This window comes from Clinocottus analis, unplaced genomic scaffold (assembly GCF_023055335.1).
Source record: "Clinocottus analis isolate CAN_PGR_092001 unplaced genomic scaffold, fCliAna1.0.p SCAF_11, whole genome shotgun sequence".
Taxonomy (NCBI): domain Eukaryota; kingdom Metazoa; phylum Chordata; class Actinopteri; order Perciformes; family Cottidae; genus Clinocottus; species Clinocottus analis.
This window is the reverse complement of record NW_027175832.1, coordinates 16334216-16356504: the sequence shown is the minus strand read 5'-3', so window position 1 is coordinate 16356504 and position 22289 is coordinate 16334216. Positions and strand designations below refer to the sequence as shown.

General features: G+C 41.0%; 1 protein-coding gene across 1 annotated transcript in view; it reads left to right on the top strand.

Annotated features, from left to right (window-relative positions):
- The window catches only part of b4galt2 (UDP-Gal:betaGlcNAc beta 1,4- galactosyltransferase, polypeptide 2), a 138600-nt gene that overhangs the window by 65937 nt on the left and 50374 nt on the right, over nucleotides 1-22289 (top strand). Inside the window, exon 5 of the mRNA XM_068603189.1 lies at nucleotides 926-1042. Within this exon, the coding sequence (XP_068459290.1) occupies nucleotides 926-1042 (117 nt within the window). The remainder of the gene's footprint in view (nucleotides 1-925; nucleotides 1043-22289) is intronic.

Sequence of the window (22289 nt, the reverse complement as noted above, 5' to 3'; positions counted from 1 at the left end):
TGTCGGTGAGTCAGAGTGATGATCCAGTAAGGCAAAATTATGAAATAGTAAAACATTATGAATTAACTATTAAATGTATTATTAAGATAATAGGTCAAAAGTATGAACGTGTTAATAAGGTTTAAATGTTGACTTCCTGTTTGAGTTTCATAGGATTTTTCTTTTCATTTTGATCCATTTTTTTTTTCTTCCATGGTCATTAAATTAGATTACAAGAGCAAACCAGACGTCTGTACAGCAGCACTTTCTTTCACAGGAGATGGGATCACATTTAGTCCGAGTCCTATTCTGTATATTGGTCCATTTAATTGTTATTTGTCTTTCTCCACCACACAATACTTCTCTGAGGTCAGGGCGCCTCCTTTAGCAGTAAAAAAAGACACCAATCACCCATCGTGATGCTTAACTACACAGAAAGCAAGGTCAGTTTGCTGTCAGTCTGCATCTGTGTGCAGAATCGCCATGCTTACACGCTAAATTACAGTTCAACCTTGGACTGTGGGGACAGCTGAGAACGACTCACTTAAAGCTCAGAGATAGAGGACAGTCTCAAATCTGTCTCAAATCTGCAATGCCATTGAGAGCTACTTCCTTGAACTGCTTCATTCATAATAAATGAGAACCAACTTTATGTACAATGTGACATGAAACGCTTTTCTGGCACAGAACAGTGTATTGTTGGATAAAACAAAGCATAGTTATGCATAATTACTCAAAACACTCTCATAGACTGTTTCCTAGTCTTTGTCCATGTTTACAGAAAGGTTTCCCATAATGCACCATGAATAATTCAACGTGTGTCTTGTTTTACTTCCCAGCATTGATTTAGTTGTGCGCGTTTGAATGGTTTTCCGACTGATACAAATGTTGAAAATGTGTTATCGTGCGACCAAATTACCAACCTAAACGTACCCCTGTTGTTCAGGTGGCCATCATCATCCCGTTCCGTCACAGAGAGAATCACCTGAAGTACTGGCTCCACTACATCCACCCGATCCTGAGACGGCAGAGGATTGACTACGGCATCTACATCATCAACCAGGTCGGGATACGCAGCAGATATTGAATACTGTAAAGTAACACAAGCACCCACATGAGCTCAATGGCGTACGTCAAAGTCCGACGTCTTGCTCATGTTTGGGTCTTTGCGGTGACTCCGAAACGGAAAAAAACAACAAAAAAACAGTTATGTCGGTAAACAGGTGTGGGTTTTCTCCCAGTCTATTTAGACGCAAAGACGGGAAGGATTCTCATGTTGCTGTGCGGACCAGGTCACAAGAGTTCACAGAGTTTGTCATGTGACAGATTAAGGGCCGTGCTTTCACAATATAACACAATTAAATTTGGGTTAGATTAAATTGAGCTTTGTTTCTTTGGCCGACGTGAGGCGTCCATATTGATATTGTTTTCATTAGTAAGCAACTAGTCGGTTCCAAGAGGAGCTCCCAGACAAATTTCACAGTAATTACAAATTGGAGGGTTGAATGATATTGTTATGTCAGAAACTCATAATTTCCATAACCTGATAGGACATGAATGCGGCATTATACACCTGCGTCTTTGAGTTAGCTGATAAGCCTTCTACCAGCCAGATAATAATGAGTCTACTCCTCAACATAATCGATTCATTGTCGAGAGAATATAACAATTTCCCAGACGTCAAAGTGATAACAACACCAATCCAAAGCCTGAAGATATTCAGTGGTATAAAACAAAGTAAAGCTGAAAACCCTCAGGTTTGAAAAACAGTAACCAGCTAACTAACTTGTTAGTAATTATACATCACCTGGAGATTAACTGAACAATTGACTAATAATTTCATCACTGCCAGGATCTCTTCCTTTGGGATTTTTCCTTCCATTGACGGTCAAAATCTTAAAATGTGAATTTCTGCTTTGAGATGGCATACAAAGTAGTTAATGTGCAAAAATATCAATAACTGTTAGTTTGAAAGACCTTCTCTTTTATGATAAACTATACTACAGGCCATATAAAAGGCTTGAGGAATATCTTGTTGCAAACCTAAAACACTGTGGGACAAGAGTTAGCCCCTGAACTAGATATCAGCTCGTCAGTGCATCAATAAGGTGTGTAAAGTCTGATCCTGCATGTAGAAATTGAGAACAAGCCAATGCGCAGGGGCCTAAACCCTGCAGGCAGACCTCCCCTCCTCTCGTCCCTAACTGGTCTTCATTGACCGTGTCTTCTGACAAAACCCCATCTGCAGTGAAAATCGGCAACATATTTACTTTCAGTTCAGTGGAAGCAAAAGGAGCCTGATTTTCTAAGCAGCGCCGTGAGAGTGTGTGAGTCTTTCATGCTGCGATTGGTGAGAGTTCTTCTCCTTCTACATTATAAGTAATGAGCTCTCCCTTCTGCCCTTTCTCTCCCCTGTGGGCCTCGCACAACACCTTAATCACTCCCTCTGTTGAGCCCACCTTCAGTTCCGCCTGCCTTGCTGTGCTGTGCTCTGCACACACACACACACACACACACACACACACACACACACACACACACAAACTTGCATGTGGTCGCTCAGCATCTTTTATCTTTCTAACCTGAAAAGCAAAGCTGTTAGTGAGGGTAAGGTTTATGTGGAGCTCTTAGAGCGGGCTCAACATTGAAGAGTATTTTTTTTAGCCTAACATTTCTTTTCCTTTTATTTCTTTAAGAATGAGCGAGCAGTCCATCACTGCTACACGACTGTGTTCCTGGATTTTGTCTTCAGTTTAATCTCAAGGTAGTTTGGCCTTCTGGGGTCTCACCATGTCATTTTTTTTGTATTAATGTACAAAATTGGTGTTACATTCGTTTCATTTCTCTTTCCCCACTTGTCTCTGATCAATCTGAATATATTTATTTAGTCCCTTTCAAAACTAAATATCTAGGTGTTTCACGCCAGGGAAAAATGATGTCATTGTACATTTCTGCAAACCAAAGATACATTTGAATGTCAACGTTTTTGCATTTGTACGGAGCCAGCGACGTCGTACAACGTTAACAAAACGCCAACATTACTGATTCTGTTAGCTCCTTTTTAAAGACTGAAAATGCCCGGCCTCTCACGTTGAAATGAAGACCTAAAACACAGCAGTTTGGAGACAATGCTCGTCTTGCTCTTGTCCCTTATCCAGAAAATCCTGGACCGTTTTGCAACGGAGACGGTAGGCGCAGGAGGTTCAATCCTCCTGCTGAAGGACAGTCGAGTCATTAAGCAAGCTGCTCCAGACGGCATCTTGTGTTGTTTTATTAGCCACAAAAGTCTTTCATGTAGTGTCACACCTCGAGGTAATCTGATTTTACAGTTGACAGCAACGGCAGTAACTCTTTCACCTACACACTTCAAACAGATACTGATCCACTGCCTGGCTCAAAATGTATTCCACTCTATGATTTAGAGGTTCAGAGAGGGCGGTTTTTGAAGTGGAAATTACTCCTCTGTGTATTTTTAAATGCATTTGAACTCGTTGAGATTCTTAAAACCAGATACATTCTCTCACACTGTGTAGTGGGGTTAATTTCTGCCTCCTGATTTCGGATGATTTTGAACTGACCCAAAGATATAAATACCACAGCTGGAGGCATCTACTTTACTTCTAGTACAAGTACTGACTGTATGACTGCCGAGAGTGCTCCTCTTTACAACGCTTACTGACTGTTTCCAAAAAGGACTGACTTATCAGCTACTGCTGAAGGGAAGAAAACAAGAAACAACTTTAATTTCTCTTGATTGAAATGCCATTTTAGAGTAATTGGTAAGGAAGGACATCTTTTTTATTTTCTATTGAGCAGTTGATTATCTCATATTATCATTGTGCAATTAATGTAACTCCACATCTAAGCATTTCTGCTGTAACAGGATTATAGTTTGAATTGAGCGCTGAACAAATGCTTCATCTTGAATAGTCTGAACTCTTGGGTAGCCTGAAAAGCACAGTTGTCTTTATCATCGTAAAAGTGCAAAGTTGACGCCAGATGATCACACATTAGATTAGTTTGAATCTATATAAGCTTCACCCCAAACGCGAAACAAATAATTACCTCAAGGCTAAAAAAAAATACATCAAAAACACATTCAAACCTATGCAGGCCCATATCTTGAAATCTATCCAATTATCCTCTCATTTTGTAGTTGTGTGTTGCTTGCTGTTGATTTTGATCGAATCCTCCAGTGATGTACCTGGATTTCCTTTCGAGAGGTCAGGACAGGACACACAGATACTCAAACTGCTGGGCCGCGACAGAGGGCGACGACAAACCGGACGGACAAGCAGGCAGATTGAGAGCAGGCAGAATGAGAGCGGCCGCATTAGAGCGACGGCGGTGGTATTTTGATGACAAGAAATCCTGATGGGCAATTAAAGCTTTACACCTGGCACCACTTTCCGCGAGGAGAGCGCCGAGCAATTTTCTACCTCGCTCGCTCGAATGTTAAATGAGTGGAAGTCTGGTACCTTTTAGCACAAAGCCACTGGAGAGGGGTCATCTCATCCTTGCTAACAGGTAATGGATGGCATGTCCTTATAGTGAAAACAGTCGTTTTGGAGAAATAAATGCACCTTGGAGATAAAAAAAAAAAAGAAAAAAGAGAGAGAGCCCAGGTCCTCCCATCATCACCATATATCATATTTTCAAACTGGCTTGAGGCCTGGACAGTTTCCAAGCAATATCCAGCTGCTCCATGTAGACAGTATGGTGGAGAGAAATGCTTCTTAGAATATAATGATAATTTATACATTATAATAATAAAAGAAACAAGACCTTGAGCATTCTCAGCATTAAAAACACATATTTCTGGTTGACTTGTACATCTTCGTTTTGGGCTTTCAGCCACATCTTTAATTATTTCATTCATGTCATTCTTGTTTGCACGTGACGGAGGTTTCATACTTGGTTAGCGAAGGTTGCGAAAGAAGAATATGGTATGGATGTCATCTTCCACACCTTAAACAAGGCAACTTCGGGATGGGACTACTTTCTTGATATTCAATCAATTGTCAGGTCGATCAATTGTCTGATCATCAGGGAAGGTGCTTGCTGCAATTTCCCTCAGCCACACTTGTGGTCTTCAAGTGTCTTGTTTTACACAAGCCCATAAGCCAAATATATTAAATTGAAACAAAGAAAAGCTTTTAATCCACACATTCGAGAAGCTGAATCGATTGTTTGGCATTTTTGCTTTAAAGACTTAGATAAGCATTCTGATAATAAAATAGTTGCTAATAATTTTCTGTGCATCGTTTAGGCTCCAGGCGCTCTTTTGTCAGGGAATTACATAATAACAATAATTTACCAATAAGGTTACAGGTCCGGGCTACACAAACTGCTCATCGTTAACTCTAGAAACAAGCTGACTTCATGTGAACTTTGCTTCAGGTTGAAGGCTGGTCTCGACTGGACATTTTTACGCAGCGATCACTGGGAAGTTGTGTTGCTGTTGAGGTACGGTGAGTAGGCGTTGCAGAGGGATCATGCAGAAAGTTATATAGCAACCTTGCTGTTCTGCCCTGCTGCTCCGTTTCCTCTGGCCAATGTTTGTTTTGTTGGCCACCAGCTCATCGTGTAAACTGGAGAAAAGCCCAGAGAGAGAGAGAGATATGGAACAAACATAAACGCCCGTCAGAACGAGGGGGGGAGCGAGCTGAGTGACAGAAGTGATGGGGAAAAAAGAAGAACCATCTGCCGTTATGCTTTTTATGGGAGTTTACGGTCGATCCAAAGCTGGATATCAATATTGATTTATAACGTCTATCGGGGAAGTCTGCAAGGTAAAAGTCACATAATATTCTGCCATTTCTTGTCTACTGTGGTGGAAGAAGTATATTGTTACTGAAGAAAAAGCACCAGTAGATGCACCAAATGCTGCATTATAATTTATACTGCGGAAAGATTATCAGTAAAATAAAGTAGAAGTTCCTCAGTGAAATTATATGACATAATCAGAGTGTTATATTGACGCTTTATGTGTTCGCTTGTTTTACTTTACATCAAGCTGTTGGTCTGGACAAATCCAAGAGCAAATTCTTTATTGGAGAGAAAATTACATTATGCTTTAAACATTTGTATTTTGTATTTTTGTCTTTTTTTTTTAATTTATATTGGATACTTTCACCTCTCTGGGCCTGGAGCAGTTATTCAAATCTGAAATACTGAAGAATGAAATGTTTTTGAGATGTCTGACCAAGTACTTTAAAATTGTAGTCAATTAGAGTCCTTGAGTGAATGTACACTTTCCACCACTTGAGATCTGTTGGCAGCAGATATGTTTGGTCCTTCCCTGAAGTCTCTCCGCCAGAGTACACAACTCAAAGCAGTAAACACAATGTGAATATTCTGAAAGGAGAAATACGCTGTTATTCTATAACAATCTGATATGCTTTTTGAAAGTAGCCTTAAAAGAAAAATTGAATCTCTGTGTCCGTGGCATTTTTTCTTTTTTTTTCTTTTTACACCAGCAGAGATTTGAGAGGACAAAAAGGAAAGCGGGATAAAAGGCAACCTACTGACATCTGGTTTCAACTCACACAACACTTTAAGCTTCTGCTGCGCCGCCTGCTCCACTAATCCACCCAGATATGACCCGCTACACCCTTTCTCCTCCCGCCGCCCCTCCAACCCCTCGTACGCGCATTGTGTTGGTTCAGTAACTCCTCTGCATCCGTCAGGAGTCTCAGGCTGTGTTGTGAAGGGAGGAGGGCTCCAGCCCGCCATCACACAGCGTATTTTTCTCATTCGTGTCTGCACTTCAGCTCCTGCTGACCGGCTGTCTGGCTGGACACCAGAGGATCAGGATGGATTAAGCGCTGCTTTCTGTCTGCGTTTGTTTGGTCTCTTTGGTGATGGTCACATTAAGGAGGAACACGTGGTTCATTTTGGAAGCACCAACGAACAATTGACACTATCCATAATCTGTAACTGCTTTTGCATTTCTTATTTTTTTGCCTTCTTTTAGTTTTTCGAGTTCAGATTTAAAAGCCAACTTTGTTGAGGCGGTTACCATCTGATCAGTGTCGTCATGATGGATCGATGAGCGCGCTTTACTACATTATGGCGGTGCTGAAATAAAGATTAACAAACTGCTGTCGTTTGACTGAGGCTTTCATCAGTTGGAGCTGCAGCGTACAATCATTTGCGGTATTTATCAGACACTGAATGAATAGTCTTTACGTTCAATTTCAAATGTATGTTCATTGATTTTAACTTTGTTCCACCATTATATTGCACCAAATGTAAGTCTAAAGGCATTTACACACTGGTGGCGTTTCTTTCGTCAAACAATTCCAAAATGTGCGCTTCAAAATATATTTTTTGGAACTGTCACGAGCCCTTTCACCAATAACATGAATATTACAGAGTGAAAAAGTGACGTACCAAACCTACTTATGTCCTTTCAGCCTCGATGAAGGCAGCGCAGACCAGATCCACTCCTTCTGTTCTTACCTTTCACAGTAAAAGCCAGAGAACTATAATATTTGCATGCAAGTATTTGTGCATCATTGTGCTCATCCAGCCGCCAGTTGTGTAAAAGCCTTGTAAGCACCAACCAAGCACAACGTGCGGAACGGACATATTCAATATTAACCTTGAGGAAGGCAGCGCCAACATGCAGTCCTTATGTTCTAACCTTTTACAATAAAAGCCCTGGACTAGTTGTTTACGAGAGGGAACTCACATTTAAAGAAAACTCCATACACTAGCATACAGTAGCAGGCTGAGCAACAACTGCCAGATGCTGCTCTGGGTCAAAATCTATCATCTATCTCAAATCTATTATATAAATTTGCCCCGCTACCCATGTGAATAGCTTCGAAAGATAAACTACGGAAATGTGAAATGTATGTTTTATGGTTTGCCCCAAGCGTGTTAAGGCCTTCAGACTTTGAGTTTTGTAAATTCATGGCACCATGTGAGGATATTATCATAATACAAGTCATTTGAGAATCAGTCATTGACTTTGCAGAAGTGCAATTCCGAAACCCGCGTTTCCAGACATCTCCAGATCAGATTATTAACAACAGTTTACGTGAAGAAGCCTGAAGAAGAGACGAGAAGGACGTCACACTGCCATGGTGCATGAAATAAGTGACAAGATAGCGAAGCGAGACGTGTCTATCTTTTGTCTTATTTGTGCATCTGGTAACGATTCTCAGTTTGATATAATGGTGTTTTTTAGAAATCCAGGCACCAGCATAGAATATTCAATCCACGGTACCGGTACTCTTTATCTTTTGTTGTTAAAAAAGCTATTTTTTATTCTGCTGATAGACAGAACAAGAGCTTTTCAATGAAAACATTCATTATTTTCTTATCTACTTGGAAAAGGTGCAGGCCTGTGTGAGATGTTTAGACGTACACCTCTTAGAATATAGAAAAAGCGGTGCCAGAGTTTAGTTTTTGCTCCCTCTGTCAGTGTTTATTTCTCTCTCTTTCGCTTGCATCACCACGCTAGCCCGTGTATGGTTAATTCATGTTCTAGCTTCAGCTACTAGAAATGTAAAAAAAAAAGAGAGGAGAAAATGGCACGAGGGAGTTTTTGTGCAGTCGCCCATGAACAATAAGATATTGATCTGATGAGTAACAACTCTGTTTCTTTCCTCCTCTTTGCCCCCTCTTCAACTTTATGTTTCAGTGTTTGCCGGAGCGTTGTGACTGTTTTGTAGACAAAGCGTACAGTAAAATAATGTTCTTATTCACTCCGTACCCTTAGACCCCATCGGGTCCCAGGTGCAAAATGCTTTATGTGAATTTGCGAGTCTGCGCTGCAATGAATTATAGATTTAGCTGCAAACTGCTCTTCGGCTTGAAGTAGCAAAAGGTGGGTTGTCGACATCACTTTAGGTTCCCGTGTCCATTAACAGCACCTGCTGTGAATCGTAGTAAGATAAAAAAAAACAGTGTGACCTTTTTAAATTCAAAACTCCTAAAATGGCTACCGGACTTTCTTTCTTTTTTTAAACCTGCAGTAAACCTTAAACCGCACAGACACTTTGCAGTTTAATGTAGACATGTGCAGTAAGCGTACACCGTGTCTAAAATGAATTAAGCCATTCATGGTCATCAATAAACATTTACCGCATCATACTAATACTACATATTAAATGTATGAACTAATTGACTGACATTAATCAAATTACTAATTCTATGTATGATCACTATCACTAATAATAATAATGAGGCCCCACCTTTGAGATCAAATAACCAAACTATAAATTAAGTCTGTCGGTGTTCACTCAAAATGTCAACAGTCAAAGTACTGTTCCTCATTAAGAGTGCAATCTGTTCACCATAATGTGATTACTTAATGAACAGAGGAAGAATAGCTGTTGGTATTATTCATGTGTTCCTTTTGCCAAATTGCATTATCTTTCAAATTAAAAATCAAGAAATAGCCTGAACTCAATTAAGCAGCTGATTAACCTCACAACAATGATGAATCGCAGAAAACCTGTCACACACATTTGTTTCACACAAGTGCTAATGCTCCTCGCAATAAAAGTGCAAAACATTCGTGATGGACTTCGTTGAATAAGGTGCACAAACATCATTTCAGGCATGTTACCACAGCAATTTGACATCCAGCATTTTAGTGATGCATAATTGAACCTCCCTTTCTCGCCTCCGCTCTCCCTTCAATCGAGCGTCCATTAACTGCGAGCTACTGAAAGCGCAATAGACAGCAAGAGAAAGCACAAATATGGTCCCGACTCACACATTAAACCACTACATGATACAGTACGTGGGGCTGTTGCGTTGCTTTACCGAGTTTTGTCTCGCTTCTTTACTTGAAGTTTGCGATAACTTTACGTCGTCCCAAAAGGGCAACAGGAGCTGCAGCAAGCAAAATAAATAAATACACAACACTGCGCACGGCCCCCAAGAGTAAACAGTACAAGTACACTCCAAACCAATATTTAGTGTAGAGAGGAGCTTTTCTGAGGCAGGCTCGAATGTAAAGGCACACACTCAGTGCAGAAAGTGTAAATATACACAATATCGCATGTCAACATGAGATCAATGTAACCCTCTCTGTGTCTTCATCAGCTGCTTCATCCTGGCAGATTGCACTGAGGATGATGCGACATGATACATGAAACGCCGCATAACCTTAATTTAAAGAATTTAACATTAATTGAAAAAAAAAAACTGGGTTAGGGATCAGAAAATCAGATGAAAGAAATGCTCAATGAGAGATTGTGGAAATAAACACATTCGTGTTTTCTTATGCATTTGTGTGTTTTTTTTATGTGCTTCCAGGATTCTCGGTCAGGTCCCAGCTGCATCAAGTTGTATAAATAGATATTAAGAACATGTTATTACAGGCCTTTGACTCAATATGTTATTTGATGATTACCACAGGCTTTTTTTTCTGGGAGGGATGAGCTTCTTTGCACTATAATTTAATAGCTCTGCAATTATCCCTTGTTTACACTGTCTGTGTGAATGTTTGAAGGTGTGTCCAAAAACTCACCTTAATAACATGTTGAGGTTTTTGTCAGTCGAATAACACTCGTACAATTTTATAAACTAATCCTATGTTTACAAGGGATGTGAAGTTTTTACTGAATAATGTATCCAGCATGAAAGAAATCTTGAAAAACAACGAATCACCTAAATACATTTGAGCTCACTATAAGGCAAAAAGAACCGATTAGCTGACTGATTGGCGAAGACGCTGCCTGAAATTCTTCAATCATCTCCTTTTTCCAAACGTTTCCCTCCATTCAGAGCCAGTGTTGTGATATTTGGACCGCGGCCCTCCGCTGTTCACACTTTGCTCTTGTGCTGTGAGCCAAACGGCTAAATGTGACGGCCTCGCAATTCAGAGCGCGGAAAACAGCTGTGTGAAACCCTCTCACCACCGCGACGAGCCTTTCGTTAAAACGACCTGGAAATGTCACTCTGATTCAAACCCATTCTTTCCTGGTTCCTGTTCCCCTCCAGCGCTCGGCTCTCGTCTCACACTGTTTGGCTGTTAGCGCCGTTGCTCACAGCTTATTGGGTCCGGGTTCAGACCCAGAGGCTGACTGGATGGTTTGTGTGAGGACTTTGGATGTTCATCGCCATGACGTCTTTTGAATAGGCTCTAAAATGTGGAGTTGTGTTTGTCAACCGTGCGATGGACAGGTGAAAAGAATATATTAAATGAAGTATGAAATTACGCAAGATTGTTTGTGCTGTAAACCAACATTTGTCACTTTTCAAGCTGGAAAAATCTGCTTCTTTACTTTCATTGTGTTTGTTTATTGGACTTCCCAAAGCTTGGGTGGAATTGAGACTCACAGATTAAAAAAGAGTGAACACAACGCTGGCTTTAAAATGATGATGGCTACGATTATGTTCGCCAAAGCTGTCATCATTTTATGATTTCGCAGGGCATATTGGGGGTTATTTCTCTATCAACGAATCTGAAATCATGCATTCATGAATACAGAATATGCTGGTAACGTAACAAGATGTGGCGAGCTGAAGCATTCTGGTTTCACTTTGTACAGTAGTCTATGTGGTATTGATTAATCACTTTTTAGCAGGCGTTGGTAGAAGGCAGAGCTTTTGTTCTCTGCGGAGAACAAAAGAGGCGGAACGTATCGGCAAGAGCAATCTGAGAACCCACCGGCTATCGTCTGACGATAATCTCACTTTCAATTGGTTTGAAATGATCTTGAGATCTATACTCGACTCTAACTGCACCTCAGCATCTCAATTTGCTTATAATTAGAGAAAGGGAGATCTTGGCCCACACAACAACCCCAGAAATATAGCTCCTTTCCCCCAAGAGGCTTATCCGTCATCAGACAGATAGCTGATGGGTTCAGGGATGGCATTGCAAACAAGCACACAAAAAAACGCTTTAAAAAATACAAACATGAGGGTCTGTGTTGGTGGGGAGGGGATATAAATTTCCGAGTGTGGGTGAGACAATAAATTGAGTTTTAGATCCATGACAAAAACACCGCACAGTGGCTTATGATATTATGAGACGGGATTTTTCACCACAAAACCAGGATTACTTCTTTCCGCCGTTGTGAGAATCGTGAGCAGAACAGCAGAGAATGACCTTCACTTCGCAAAGTCTCCCGGCATTTGATTGGACATCTTGGTGTTTTCGCCAGATGAAGTTGCATTGTGTTTCAGAAGAAGTTGAGCCAGGTTAATGTCTTTATGCAGATGTTTGAGTCCCTTGAATTCACAATCGCGCCGCGTCATCGCAACGGCACAACCATTAACAATACCATCCTGCCCGAGTCCGCCTCGTCATTGACTTTATAATATGTACTGCATGTAACGACTCCATTTTCTGAGTGCATCTCGTCTGGATAACGGTTAGTGTTTTTGTCGAGGAGACATCACCGGCAACCTGATTTCAGTATGGGCCCAGGAAATCAATCTTAATGTGCAGTTTTATTGTATTACTGGCTGAACACAGTGTGGACAACGACACACGCACATGTAAGGTAGGCGGCTTGAGACGGTGAGATGTAACCGAACAAGTGAAAACAGAGGATGTTCCATTGAGAGTTCTGCGCTATGTTTTGTAAGCGAGAGACTTTATAAACAACCCACACACATTTTAATTATCTGCAACCCGCTTGCAAATGTATTTTCCTATAACCGCTAGCGTCGCTTTCTAGTTATCTCTCTGTCGCTTTGTTTCATTGCACCCTGCTTTTTCAAACTCAGACTTTGAGCCGACGACTGACAAGAAAAAGAGCACTGCACCGAAGATGGGTTATAATAATGCCAGCAGTGTTAGAGATGACTGGCTGGGAAAAGATCATTGTGTAAAACGTACTGCGGTGAGCCGTAAAGCACAAAAGTGAAATGGGAAAAAATAGTGTTCGTCGTAATTGTTGAGAAAATTGCCCCAAAATGCTTCCCACTTATTGTGGTTTCCGCTTAATGGCCGTGCAGTGGGATTCCAAAGCAAGATGGGGATAAGTGAGATATCCTGTAACTTTCAATTCTCTCCGTTATTAGAAGAGCACTTGGGTTTTTTTTTCCTCTCATCTCTCGACAAACCTGTCAGCACTGTCGTGTTTTTTGAGACTGTGTGTGTGTGTGTGTGTGTGTGTGTGTCTCGAGCACATTCAGTTCTGCAAGTCACAGCATCTCATCAGTGTGATGGTGTTGTGCTTCAGCATGCCAGATGAGGCGTGTGTGTGTAGACAACACAATCAGAGGAAAGTGCAGTCTGTCCCATGATGCATTTGTACCAATAACATGTGGCGCTATTTATCATGAATAGATTCTCTTTTGATGTTGATGAAAAGCTCCCTCGTCTACAGAGGGACATATTTCATTAATACGCACAAGCACTGTGTGTTGATGGAGAAATGTTTGTTTGATCATGTGATAATGAGATGAACTCCAGACGTTGGGATTGTAATCACTGTACTGCAACACTCTAGTATAGGAAGAACCCAGAAGTAAATGGATCTGCGTTTTAATAATCTCTCGACAAAGTCATTTAGTTTTGTTTTTTTTAACAAATCTGAACATATTGCTTTCAAGATGAGGAGGTTACATATTTGTGTTTGTATTGAGTCCCTGTTTTGAATCTATATCACATATCTACAGGGTTTTGAAAATATAATAGACCCCTTTACACTATTATTTGTGTAGCCACAATTTGCATCAATGAGGATGTAATCGTATCCACCGAGGTTACCACTACGATATGGGAACATGACGCCAGTTTCCTTGCGGTCAGATGGTTAAAACGGACGAAGACAAGCCACTAAATGATTGAAGGCATTTCATCAAGACTTCACAAACTGCTGGTCCTCTGCACCTGAGGACATTGGGTCGGCTCTTTTGCACACGTTTGACAACAGGTTGTAAACAGGCTGACCGGGGGGTTTGATTCACTGACTGCTCTTGTTGTTGTTTTTGTTTCATCACAGCAATTAACGTTGTGAGTACAACGGTGGTATTCTTGAAATGAATGAAGGGCAAAACTACGAAACAAAAGTTTCAATACACCGTCGTTAATCTTTTCAAGGGCTAAAAAGCAAAGAGGCAGAAGAAACGGCTCGTAGTACGTTGGAGCCCAATCTCTTTTTGTTTCGTTGAAAATGAACCTTTATTTTAGCATCAATTTTCCCAGTGACATTCAGAATCTCTTTAACACGGCAGTCCTGGATGAGACTCCACTCCAACCTCAAAAACCGTCGACAGTTCAATGCTGCGGGTAAGTGTGCCCAAACTTAAAGCTGGGAATGGTTTCACTTTTGGCAGCAATTTGCAACCAGAGAATACCTGTAGCCAAGCGGAGACTCCTGTGGCACGTGGACCGACAGTAAGTTACAACATACCGCCTGAAACGCATGAACATGCCCCTCTGTCACAGAAACATGTAGTTATTGCAGAGAGAGAGAGAGAGAGAGAGAGAGAGAGAGAGAGAGAGAGCTGGACTGCTGACTGGTGTGTTTTGGAAGGTAATCTGCCTGGTAAAAGAAAAGAAACAAGTTTCAGGTGAAGGGTAGTGCTGTTTCTATTGATGCTGATGGATGTTTAAGCAATCAATAATGTGGCATGTGCATGATGGGTCTTTGGGAAGTACTACGATAGGAGCTGCTGCCAGGCAATACAACCATGAGCGACTGACCTTCAACTTGTTTATCTTTTGCCTTTCTGTCAGCAGCCCAGCAGCACCCACAATGATATGAGTAGAGGCGTCCGACATCTTGATGAGGGAACCCAAGAGAATAGGAGCAGGGATGAAGCACCATATTAAATCTGTAAGAGACAACAACAAAAAACCTCTGTCGATAGCAGCCAGCTCATCTTTGAAAATAATACATATTGATTTGGCAAAATGGAGATGATATTGTTCTCTTCAAGGTCTCAGCGGGAGAAGCCTGTTGTACTCTGAGCTGCGGCACAGCAAAAACTTTCCCTTTTGAAAAAGGAAACAAAGACGGTGATTGTGCTGCGTTGGGAGAAAAGAGCGTGACCTTCGCTGTGTGAAAGACATCAGTATGTCTCTTGTTTTGTTTTTGAGTTACTCTGCATCCATTTTCCTCAGTTGTGTGGGATTGAATAGAAAGGGTTGGACTTTGATTTGCGCTCAACAAGGCGATAAAGAAATAAAGAAATTGAGGAACCCCAAGTGATGACAACATTGGATTGTTGCTAGTTATTACTGCTTTCAGTTTGTGCATGAACATTACTGTTTTCTCTGATTCGTCACTCAGTCATTTTCAAGAATAACCCTGATTTCACGTCAAATGCACATATGGGTTTAAAGTGTTGTATTCAACTTACAGCTGAACTCCATTGACAGTAGGAGGACATTATTACTGCACCACTTTTAAATAGAGACGGGTGGAGAAGTCACTTGTTACCGTACCAAACTTTACTGTTTAATCCTACCAGAAATTGGTAGAAAATATATAGGACATCATAAAAACTCACTGAAAAATAACCACGTTCCTGCAACTGTTTGAAACGCACATGAATCCACTCAAGGAAATGTGTTGAAGGCTAGATTGTGACGTCAGACTGCTACCTGCATGTTCTCCGACTGCTTCAGGATAACCACTGAACCTTTTATACAAATATTTCTAAGGCTGGAGAAAGAATGCCAATTGAATATCCGTTCGTGTTTTAATGGTCAAGAAGTCACTGTGCAAATGTTGTTTGAGAACTTCATTTAATGTCTTATCTTAATATTTTCGGCAACCTAAATTAAGGTGGCAAAGAAGTACAAAAGCACTGATAATATGAAAATACCCTCAATTGAGAGGAATCTTTACTTTAACCTTTCCATTCTCATTTCCATAATAATGACAGTGCTTAGCAACGCCATAATTGTGTTATCTTAGAAATAACAATGGAACTCTGAATGAATAGTTTGGCAGCACATAAAGAAAAGGAAACCTGTAGAGCTTTGCAATCGGCTCCAAAGTTCCCTCTCGCATTAGTTTCCAACGCGCTGGGGCTGTTACAGTCATCAGACTTGATGATAGCGACACAAGCTGACTGTGTATTTTCTATAAATGTCAGGAGCAGTTTCAACTAATTTACTGGCAAAAGAAATGCATGTTGTATTTATTTTTCTTCTACTTTTGTATTTGCTGGGAAATGGCCGCGTGGTGGTGTCTTAAGAAAAACTCCCACACGGAGCACCACTTAGATTCTCGTGCTTCACTGTGTCGGATGTGATGCCCTGGGGATTCAGGTGGATTTTGATCAGCTGTCAGTGTTTGTATTATTGCTTTGAAAGTCCTACCACCAATATGGTTTGCCACTGTCATTGTCGATGTGGTCGTGGTTGTGGACTCCGTCATCCACTTTAGTACGAAGGATTTTTAAGACAATATATTTATGGTTTTCCTTCTTGCTGTACGTTTACGTTTTGAGCTCACATGTAGCATCACAGTAATCACACTGGCAATCCAGTGTGAAATGGAATCAATCAAGCATGGAAAAGAAAAGCAGTCTGTTAAGTACGCCTTTTCCTCATTGCATTTTTCGCTCTACATTTAGGATGTTGCTCCCGACAAACAGAGGCTACAAATAAATAACGTGCTTGTGTACACACACTGGAAAGAACATTTGGCTCACCGGTTGGAAATCAAATGAGTGGAAATGAGACGAGGCTGATGGAGATAAAGTTAGGGCGAGCATCTTGACCTCTCTGACAGCATGTCAGACACCCGCTCGCTCCCAAAGTTAAATACAGGCTCAAATGTAATGTTCCCCAAACACAAAGATAACACCTTTCGAACCGAGAGAAGAAAAGCTCTTTTTGTTTTTGCGTGTGAGTTAGTGTGGACGGCTGGGGATGTTGTTTATTTCAGCAACTTGCAGCAATTTGAGACCGTCTGTCTGTTGCGAAGGATGCAGGCATTCAACCCTGACTACTGTGTGTAATAGGCTTGTGTGTCTCTGTCTAGCCTCACGCTCTGCTCTTCCTCCTTATACCTCACGCCTGTTTCTCTCTGTCTGTAGACTCCCTCCCTGTTCCCTGTCTGTCTCCTCCACGTCTTTCCCCTCGCTCTCCAACACCTCCAACACCTGGCATCTCCCACGGAGTGTGGTGGCCGGCCGCTGATGTCGGAGGGGTGTGTGTATGTGTGTGGGTCTGTGTGTGTGTGTGTGTGTGTGTGTGAGTGTGTTGGAGGGGAGGCAATTCAGGAAAATCACGGCCATTCTCCCTCGTCCTCCCCGCATGATGGATTACCTGGCCGGGGAGAGACCTCACAGAGCCTGAAGAGCCGAGTCCATAAAATTAGCTTTTTAACAAGCTTTTCAACAAAGAGAAACGGCATCAGGATCTTTATAAGCTCACACGTGAATCCAAGTATCTGTCTACGGTACGCCTTGATTCGGTTCTGCTGTGTTAACAAATGACTTGCGGACAACTTAAATACATGTGATTAAAAAAAAAAAAAAAAAAGAAGCTGTAGTGCCGCGTTCGCAGAATAGCTTTAATAGTTATCAAGTGAACCTTATAGATTTGTCTTTCATGCGTGAACCTTTTTGTTTATGGTTGTAACAATAGTCGTCAGAACCCTGGTTCACATAGGTGATGAGTGTTGATGCCCCTGAGGCCTCATCACAGACTCCTACAGCTGGCTCCTGACCTGTTTTACTAAAGTCAAGTGATATTATACTATTTTTACAACCCCATCCATTCGCAACTAATCGCAGTGTGATTCAATAACTCCATGATCTGATTCCGGATGATATTATGTTCCCAGCACGTCATGAGATCAATGATTAAAGCTTTTTAATGAGGCTTCGCTCTAATATATTTACAATTGCATTTTCGAAAAATATACATCAAAAGGATTGTATTGGTTACAACTAATATTCACCTTTTGAGATAACATTCGGAAGAAATATTATATCAATCCTTAAGATTTCAGTTGTGATTGAATATGATAGAATTGTGCCAAGACTGGAGCAGTATGTGTGGTTTTATCTTTTCAGAATAGTGTGCCTGCTTCCAATTTTTGGTATGTAGAAATGTTGCCACGTACACCCAGTTTTAATACTGCAAATATATAAATACTTACTTTCATCTGTAGGCCAGAGGCTCAATCACCATCGTGGTACCTCCTCGGTTGATAGACGGTGATTTAACAGACATGTACTTAAATAGAAAACTTCAAGATGCCACTTTAAAGTGACAATCATATGAGATTATCAGGTTTTCACAAAACCTCCTTTATCCTTCAATATGAATATTATTTTTTTCCCAGACTCACTAAAAGGTGCCAAAAAGTACTGATTCAATATATCACAACCTCCTCGAGCCAGGTTTACTGTTTCTTAAAACAATATTTCAGTGTCATATGGTCTTGACATAAGCATGAATGATTTAGCTTAAGTTTTTTTACTTCGCAGAATGTCAATGGTTACATCAAATCAATCAGATTTTACCACTTTGCACAAACTTTTGATGAAATAATCAACTTAAACTGCTCAACCTATCTTGTGATCCATCTATAAATGTAGTTCTCATTTTCTTAGTCCATGATATATTAAATAATCACATTTTCTAGCTTGTCAATTTGAGATCAGCAGGACACATTTAAAGTTAATTTAAGAGAATGACTTCTTCACGTTGCTTGACAGTACTCCCATTTCCCCGAGCTATCAGCGCCATGTACTGTAAATTCCTCTGAAAGATCTTAATTTGTGGTAAATGTGCACTGGGGGGAAGGAGGTCACCGGCTGTGTTAGCCTGCTCAGTGGGATATTGCCGTTCTCCACCGCGATCCCTCTTTAATTTTTTTTTCCTCCTCATCGTGACCTTTAAAACGTTGCAGAATGGAGGGCAGCTTCTGTTGGGGTTTAATTAGAAACTGACCCAAGGTCCTGTCATATCACCGAGGGCCGTGCATATTATTCCAGGATTGAAGACCAATGGCGCCCTGTTGCCGGGCTACTACGAGGGAAAAGATGATGAAGCAAAGCAGCATATCAGAGGGAGAAAGAGGGAAATGTATGAATATTGCTTTAAATTGGGTCAATTTAATTAAATATGATTCTGTACTGTGTAGGATCCTGGTTTCGAACCTGTGCCCAATATTGAAATTCATTGGGGTTCTCAGCGCACGGCTAAATAGAAGGTTCTACTACAAAGATGAACTAATTCACTATAATCCTCTTATGTTCAAACCAATTCTGATCCTCTAAATCCAAAACAAAGATATTAAATCAAATCCATTATAATCCACTGCAGCAAACTTTCTGCAAACGAAACATCAGCGTCAGGATTAAAAAGGGTTTTAACTTAGTTTTGATTCAATTTTTTCCGGAGATTGTCTTTCATGATGTCACGGTTAGAGCAAATGGGAGTGTTAATTAGACGTTTCAGAGGTGTCTCTAAAACACTTGTACCCTAGACTCCGCTCTGTGTTTGAGTACTATTTAACTGGTAAGGGATGCGCTGGCCGGTCATGCATGGATTAAAGAAGTGCGTATTATAAATTAAATTGATCTCTCCCAACATCATATCCGTAGTCTGCAACAGATGGCGAGTATAGTTGACCACAGTGGGTCAAATCTCTTTGTTTGAAATAATCTTGAATGTGATTCTGGTGTCCCTAAGGTGCTTTTCTTCACCATATTCAGTCTTTTAGCTGCTACAAAGATCCAGTCAGTTTGTGAAAGGTGCTCAATATTACATTCAAAGCATATATATTGCCTCTACAGAGCTCTCAACATGGAGACAGCTGAGCAGCGTACGGTGCGAGCAGAATGAACAGTGCAAACGATGTGCCGAAGCTAACGATGTTCACCTCGGGGGTAACCGGAATGTGGGTGCTACGCTCCTGCGACAACGCCGTGGATCTGCGCGGCGTGGTCAGCAGTAACCGCCGTATGAGTGCAATGCAGCATGGGAGACTCGCACGCTCTGAAGCGTACATGCATCTATTCCGGGCCCGCCGGTCGCGACGTCCTTTGGCAAGATGCTGAAATCCAAATTGCTCACAAAGGCTATGCCATTGGTGTCTGAGTGTGTGTGTGTGTGTGTGTGTGTGTGTGTGTGTGTGTGTGTGTGTGTGTGTGTGTGTGTGTGTGTGTGTGTGTGTGTGTGTGCCTGATTAGATTAGAGTCTCATGAGCAGGTTGACGTGTAGTGTAAAGAGCCTCTATACAAGGCAAATGCAAGTCCATTTATTATGCAAAAGTAAACGGAAGTAAGCTTTACATTACAACATTGACAACCATCAACGTTTCACGAATCCCATTATAAGAGAACAGACCATTAGGGTCAGGACTAAATCGTGGAGTTTAGTAAGCATAATGCTATTTTTGTTACCAAGCTTGGTTGAGTTTTGTTGAGATTATCTACTACTACTACTACTACTACTACTACTACTACTACTACTACTACTACTACAGTGCTACTACTGTGATTTAGTTCATAATGCTCACTTTGACATATGTTAGAGACATTATTCTGTTATTATTTAGGATTAATTTGGCCGTCGGGGGCTTTATCTCCTCTTTGCACATTTTTGAACATATTGAGAAAAGAGCAGGCAGATGGTTGCAAACTAATTTCTCATGGCATCCTGATCACATTCCAAGACTCTAACCCTACTGGGACCAGTGCTCTAATTTCCAGCATAGAGCTTATAACATGTACTTCCTCAACATCCCCCCGCCAGGTGTAAAGCTGGCTGGAAAACATGGGGGCGACTGACCTTCATGACATGCTTGTGAATAATTAATTGGCACATTTGGAACATTTGCATATTAGACTGCTGAACACAGAAAAGTATAGCTGACAGTTGGATGACAAGATACCAGAAGGGCGGTTCTTACATTTCCACCAGAGCTTTGATTACTTACGAAATTCAATTTCAAACCAGTTATCAATATTGTGCTTTCCTACTGGGTACTAGCAACAAATTATTAAAGCTCTGGGAGTGCTGAATATGTGTGGTGTGCAGCAGGAGATCGTTCTGCCTCTCTATTGTCAGTGCTGCTGTATAAGAAAGGAAATTTGGAACAGATTTCCAAAGTCTACCAGCGACAGGGAATAGCTGACATTTATCTTAAAATAACCTTTAGTCAAATGGCCTTCAGTATCTCACAGAGGTGGCTTAGTCCTATTTGGCTTATCATATAGAGAGGGTATAATGAGGACAGCAGATAGGCGGAAGCTTAAGGAGACACCTTTAAAAAGCCACAAAGCACCAGTGGCATTGAAGCAGCCGCTCTCTGTTTATAACAAAGAGAAGCCAAGGTGTGTACAAGGATAATGCCTGGTTATATGGGTAGAAAAGATGAAGTACAATTTCAACCACTGAACAGTTTTGGTGTAAATGTGCGCCTATTTTTGTCCGTGGTAGCATTTGTATACCAGAAAAGAATTTGTCCAATCAGAGAGCTGATATGGTTTTATTGTTCATGTACAAATTCACACTCATGGTTTTGCTGTATGCCAAGCAGGACATGACTTGGGCTGTGTGTTTGTGTGTTCGTTGACGAGCTATCCCAGAAAGATGACGTGCAGGTTTGATTGAAATATGGTGGAAAGTTAGCTTGTTGGCTAAGAAAAAAGAAAGTGATTACTTTTGGGTTTGTATCCGAATTCAGCGGTTAAACTAATTATTTACCGTTAGAAATGTTTAACAAAACATTAAATAAAAACAGCAGCAGCAAGAACAAAAACAGATAAAATGCCTTCACATTATCAATCTTGGTAATTGATTCATTTGTTGTTCCTGTTCCGATATTGCGGCTTTGAGAATTTATAGAAAATTGTCCATTTCCTCTTCTAGTTGTATGTCTTGTAGTCTCAAGAGTCAGTTCTTCCAATTAGAAAAGCAAAGCTTGCCAGAGGTCTTTGTCAGAGGAGCTACTTTCCCCTAATAGCTTGTTTACTTGCTATTAATAGTAGTTTAACCAAATATAAATCACTTAAATGCTGTTTCTTCAAAGATTAAGTACAATACAACTCATTGGCAACTTACAGCCTCGTATTGGTTGTCGCACTTAACACAGTTACTTTCTTAACTGTGTGAGTATTGTCGTCATATTGAGATTTTTGTGTTTTTATTTGCTATCTTCTAACATTTTTCCTTGATTTTTCGGTCGCATTTTAAGGCAGATCCCGGATTCAATTGAGAGGTTTGTGTAAAGCGGTCACATCTGTGCTCTCCAAATGCTCCCTTGCCTCCCTGCATGGACATGGACACCCCCGCCCACCCGCAACTAGGTCGGTTAACCGGTGCTGACACCTGGGGCTCAAGCATCGCTCTCAGGAGCGTTTCAGCAGCCAAATGTAACCTCCAGCCGAAACAATTCTGTCATTATGAG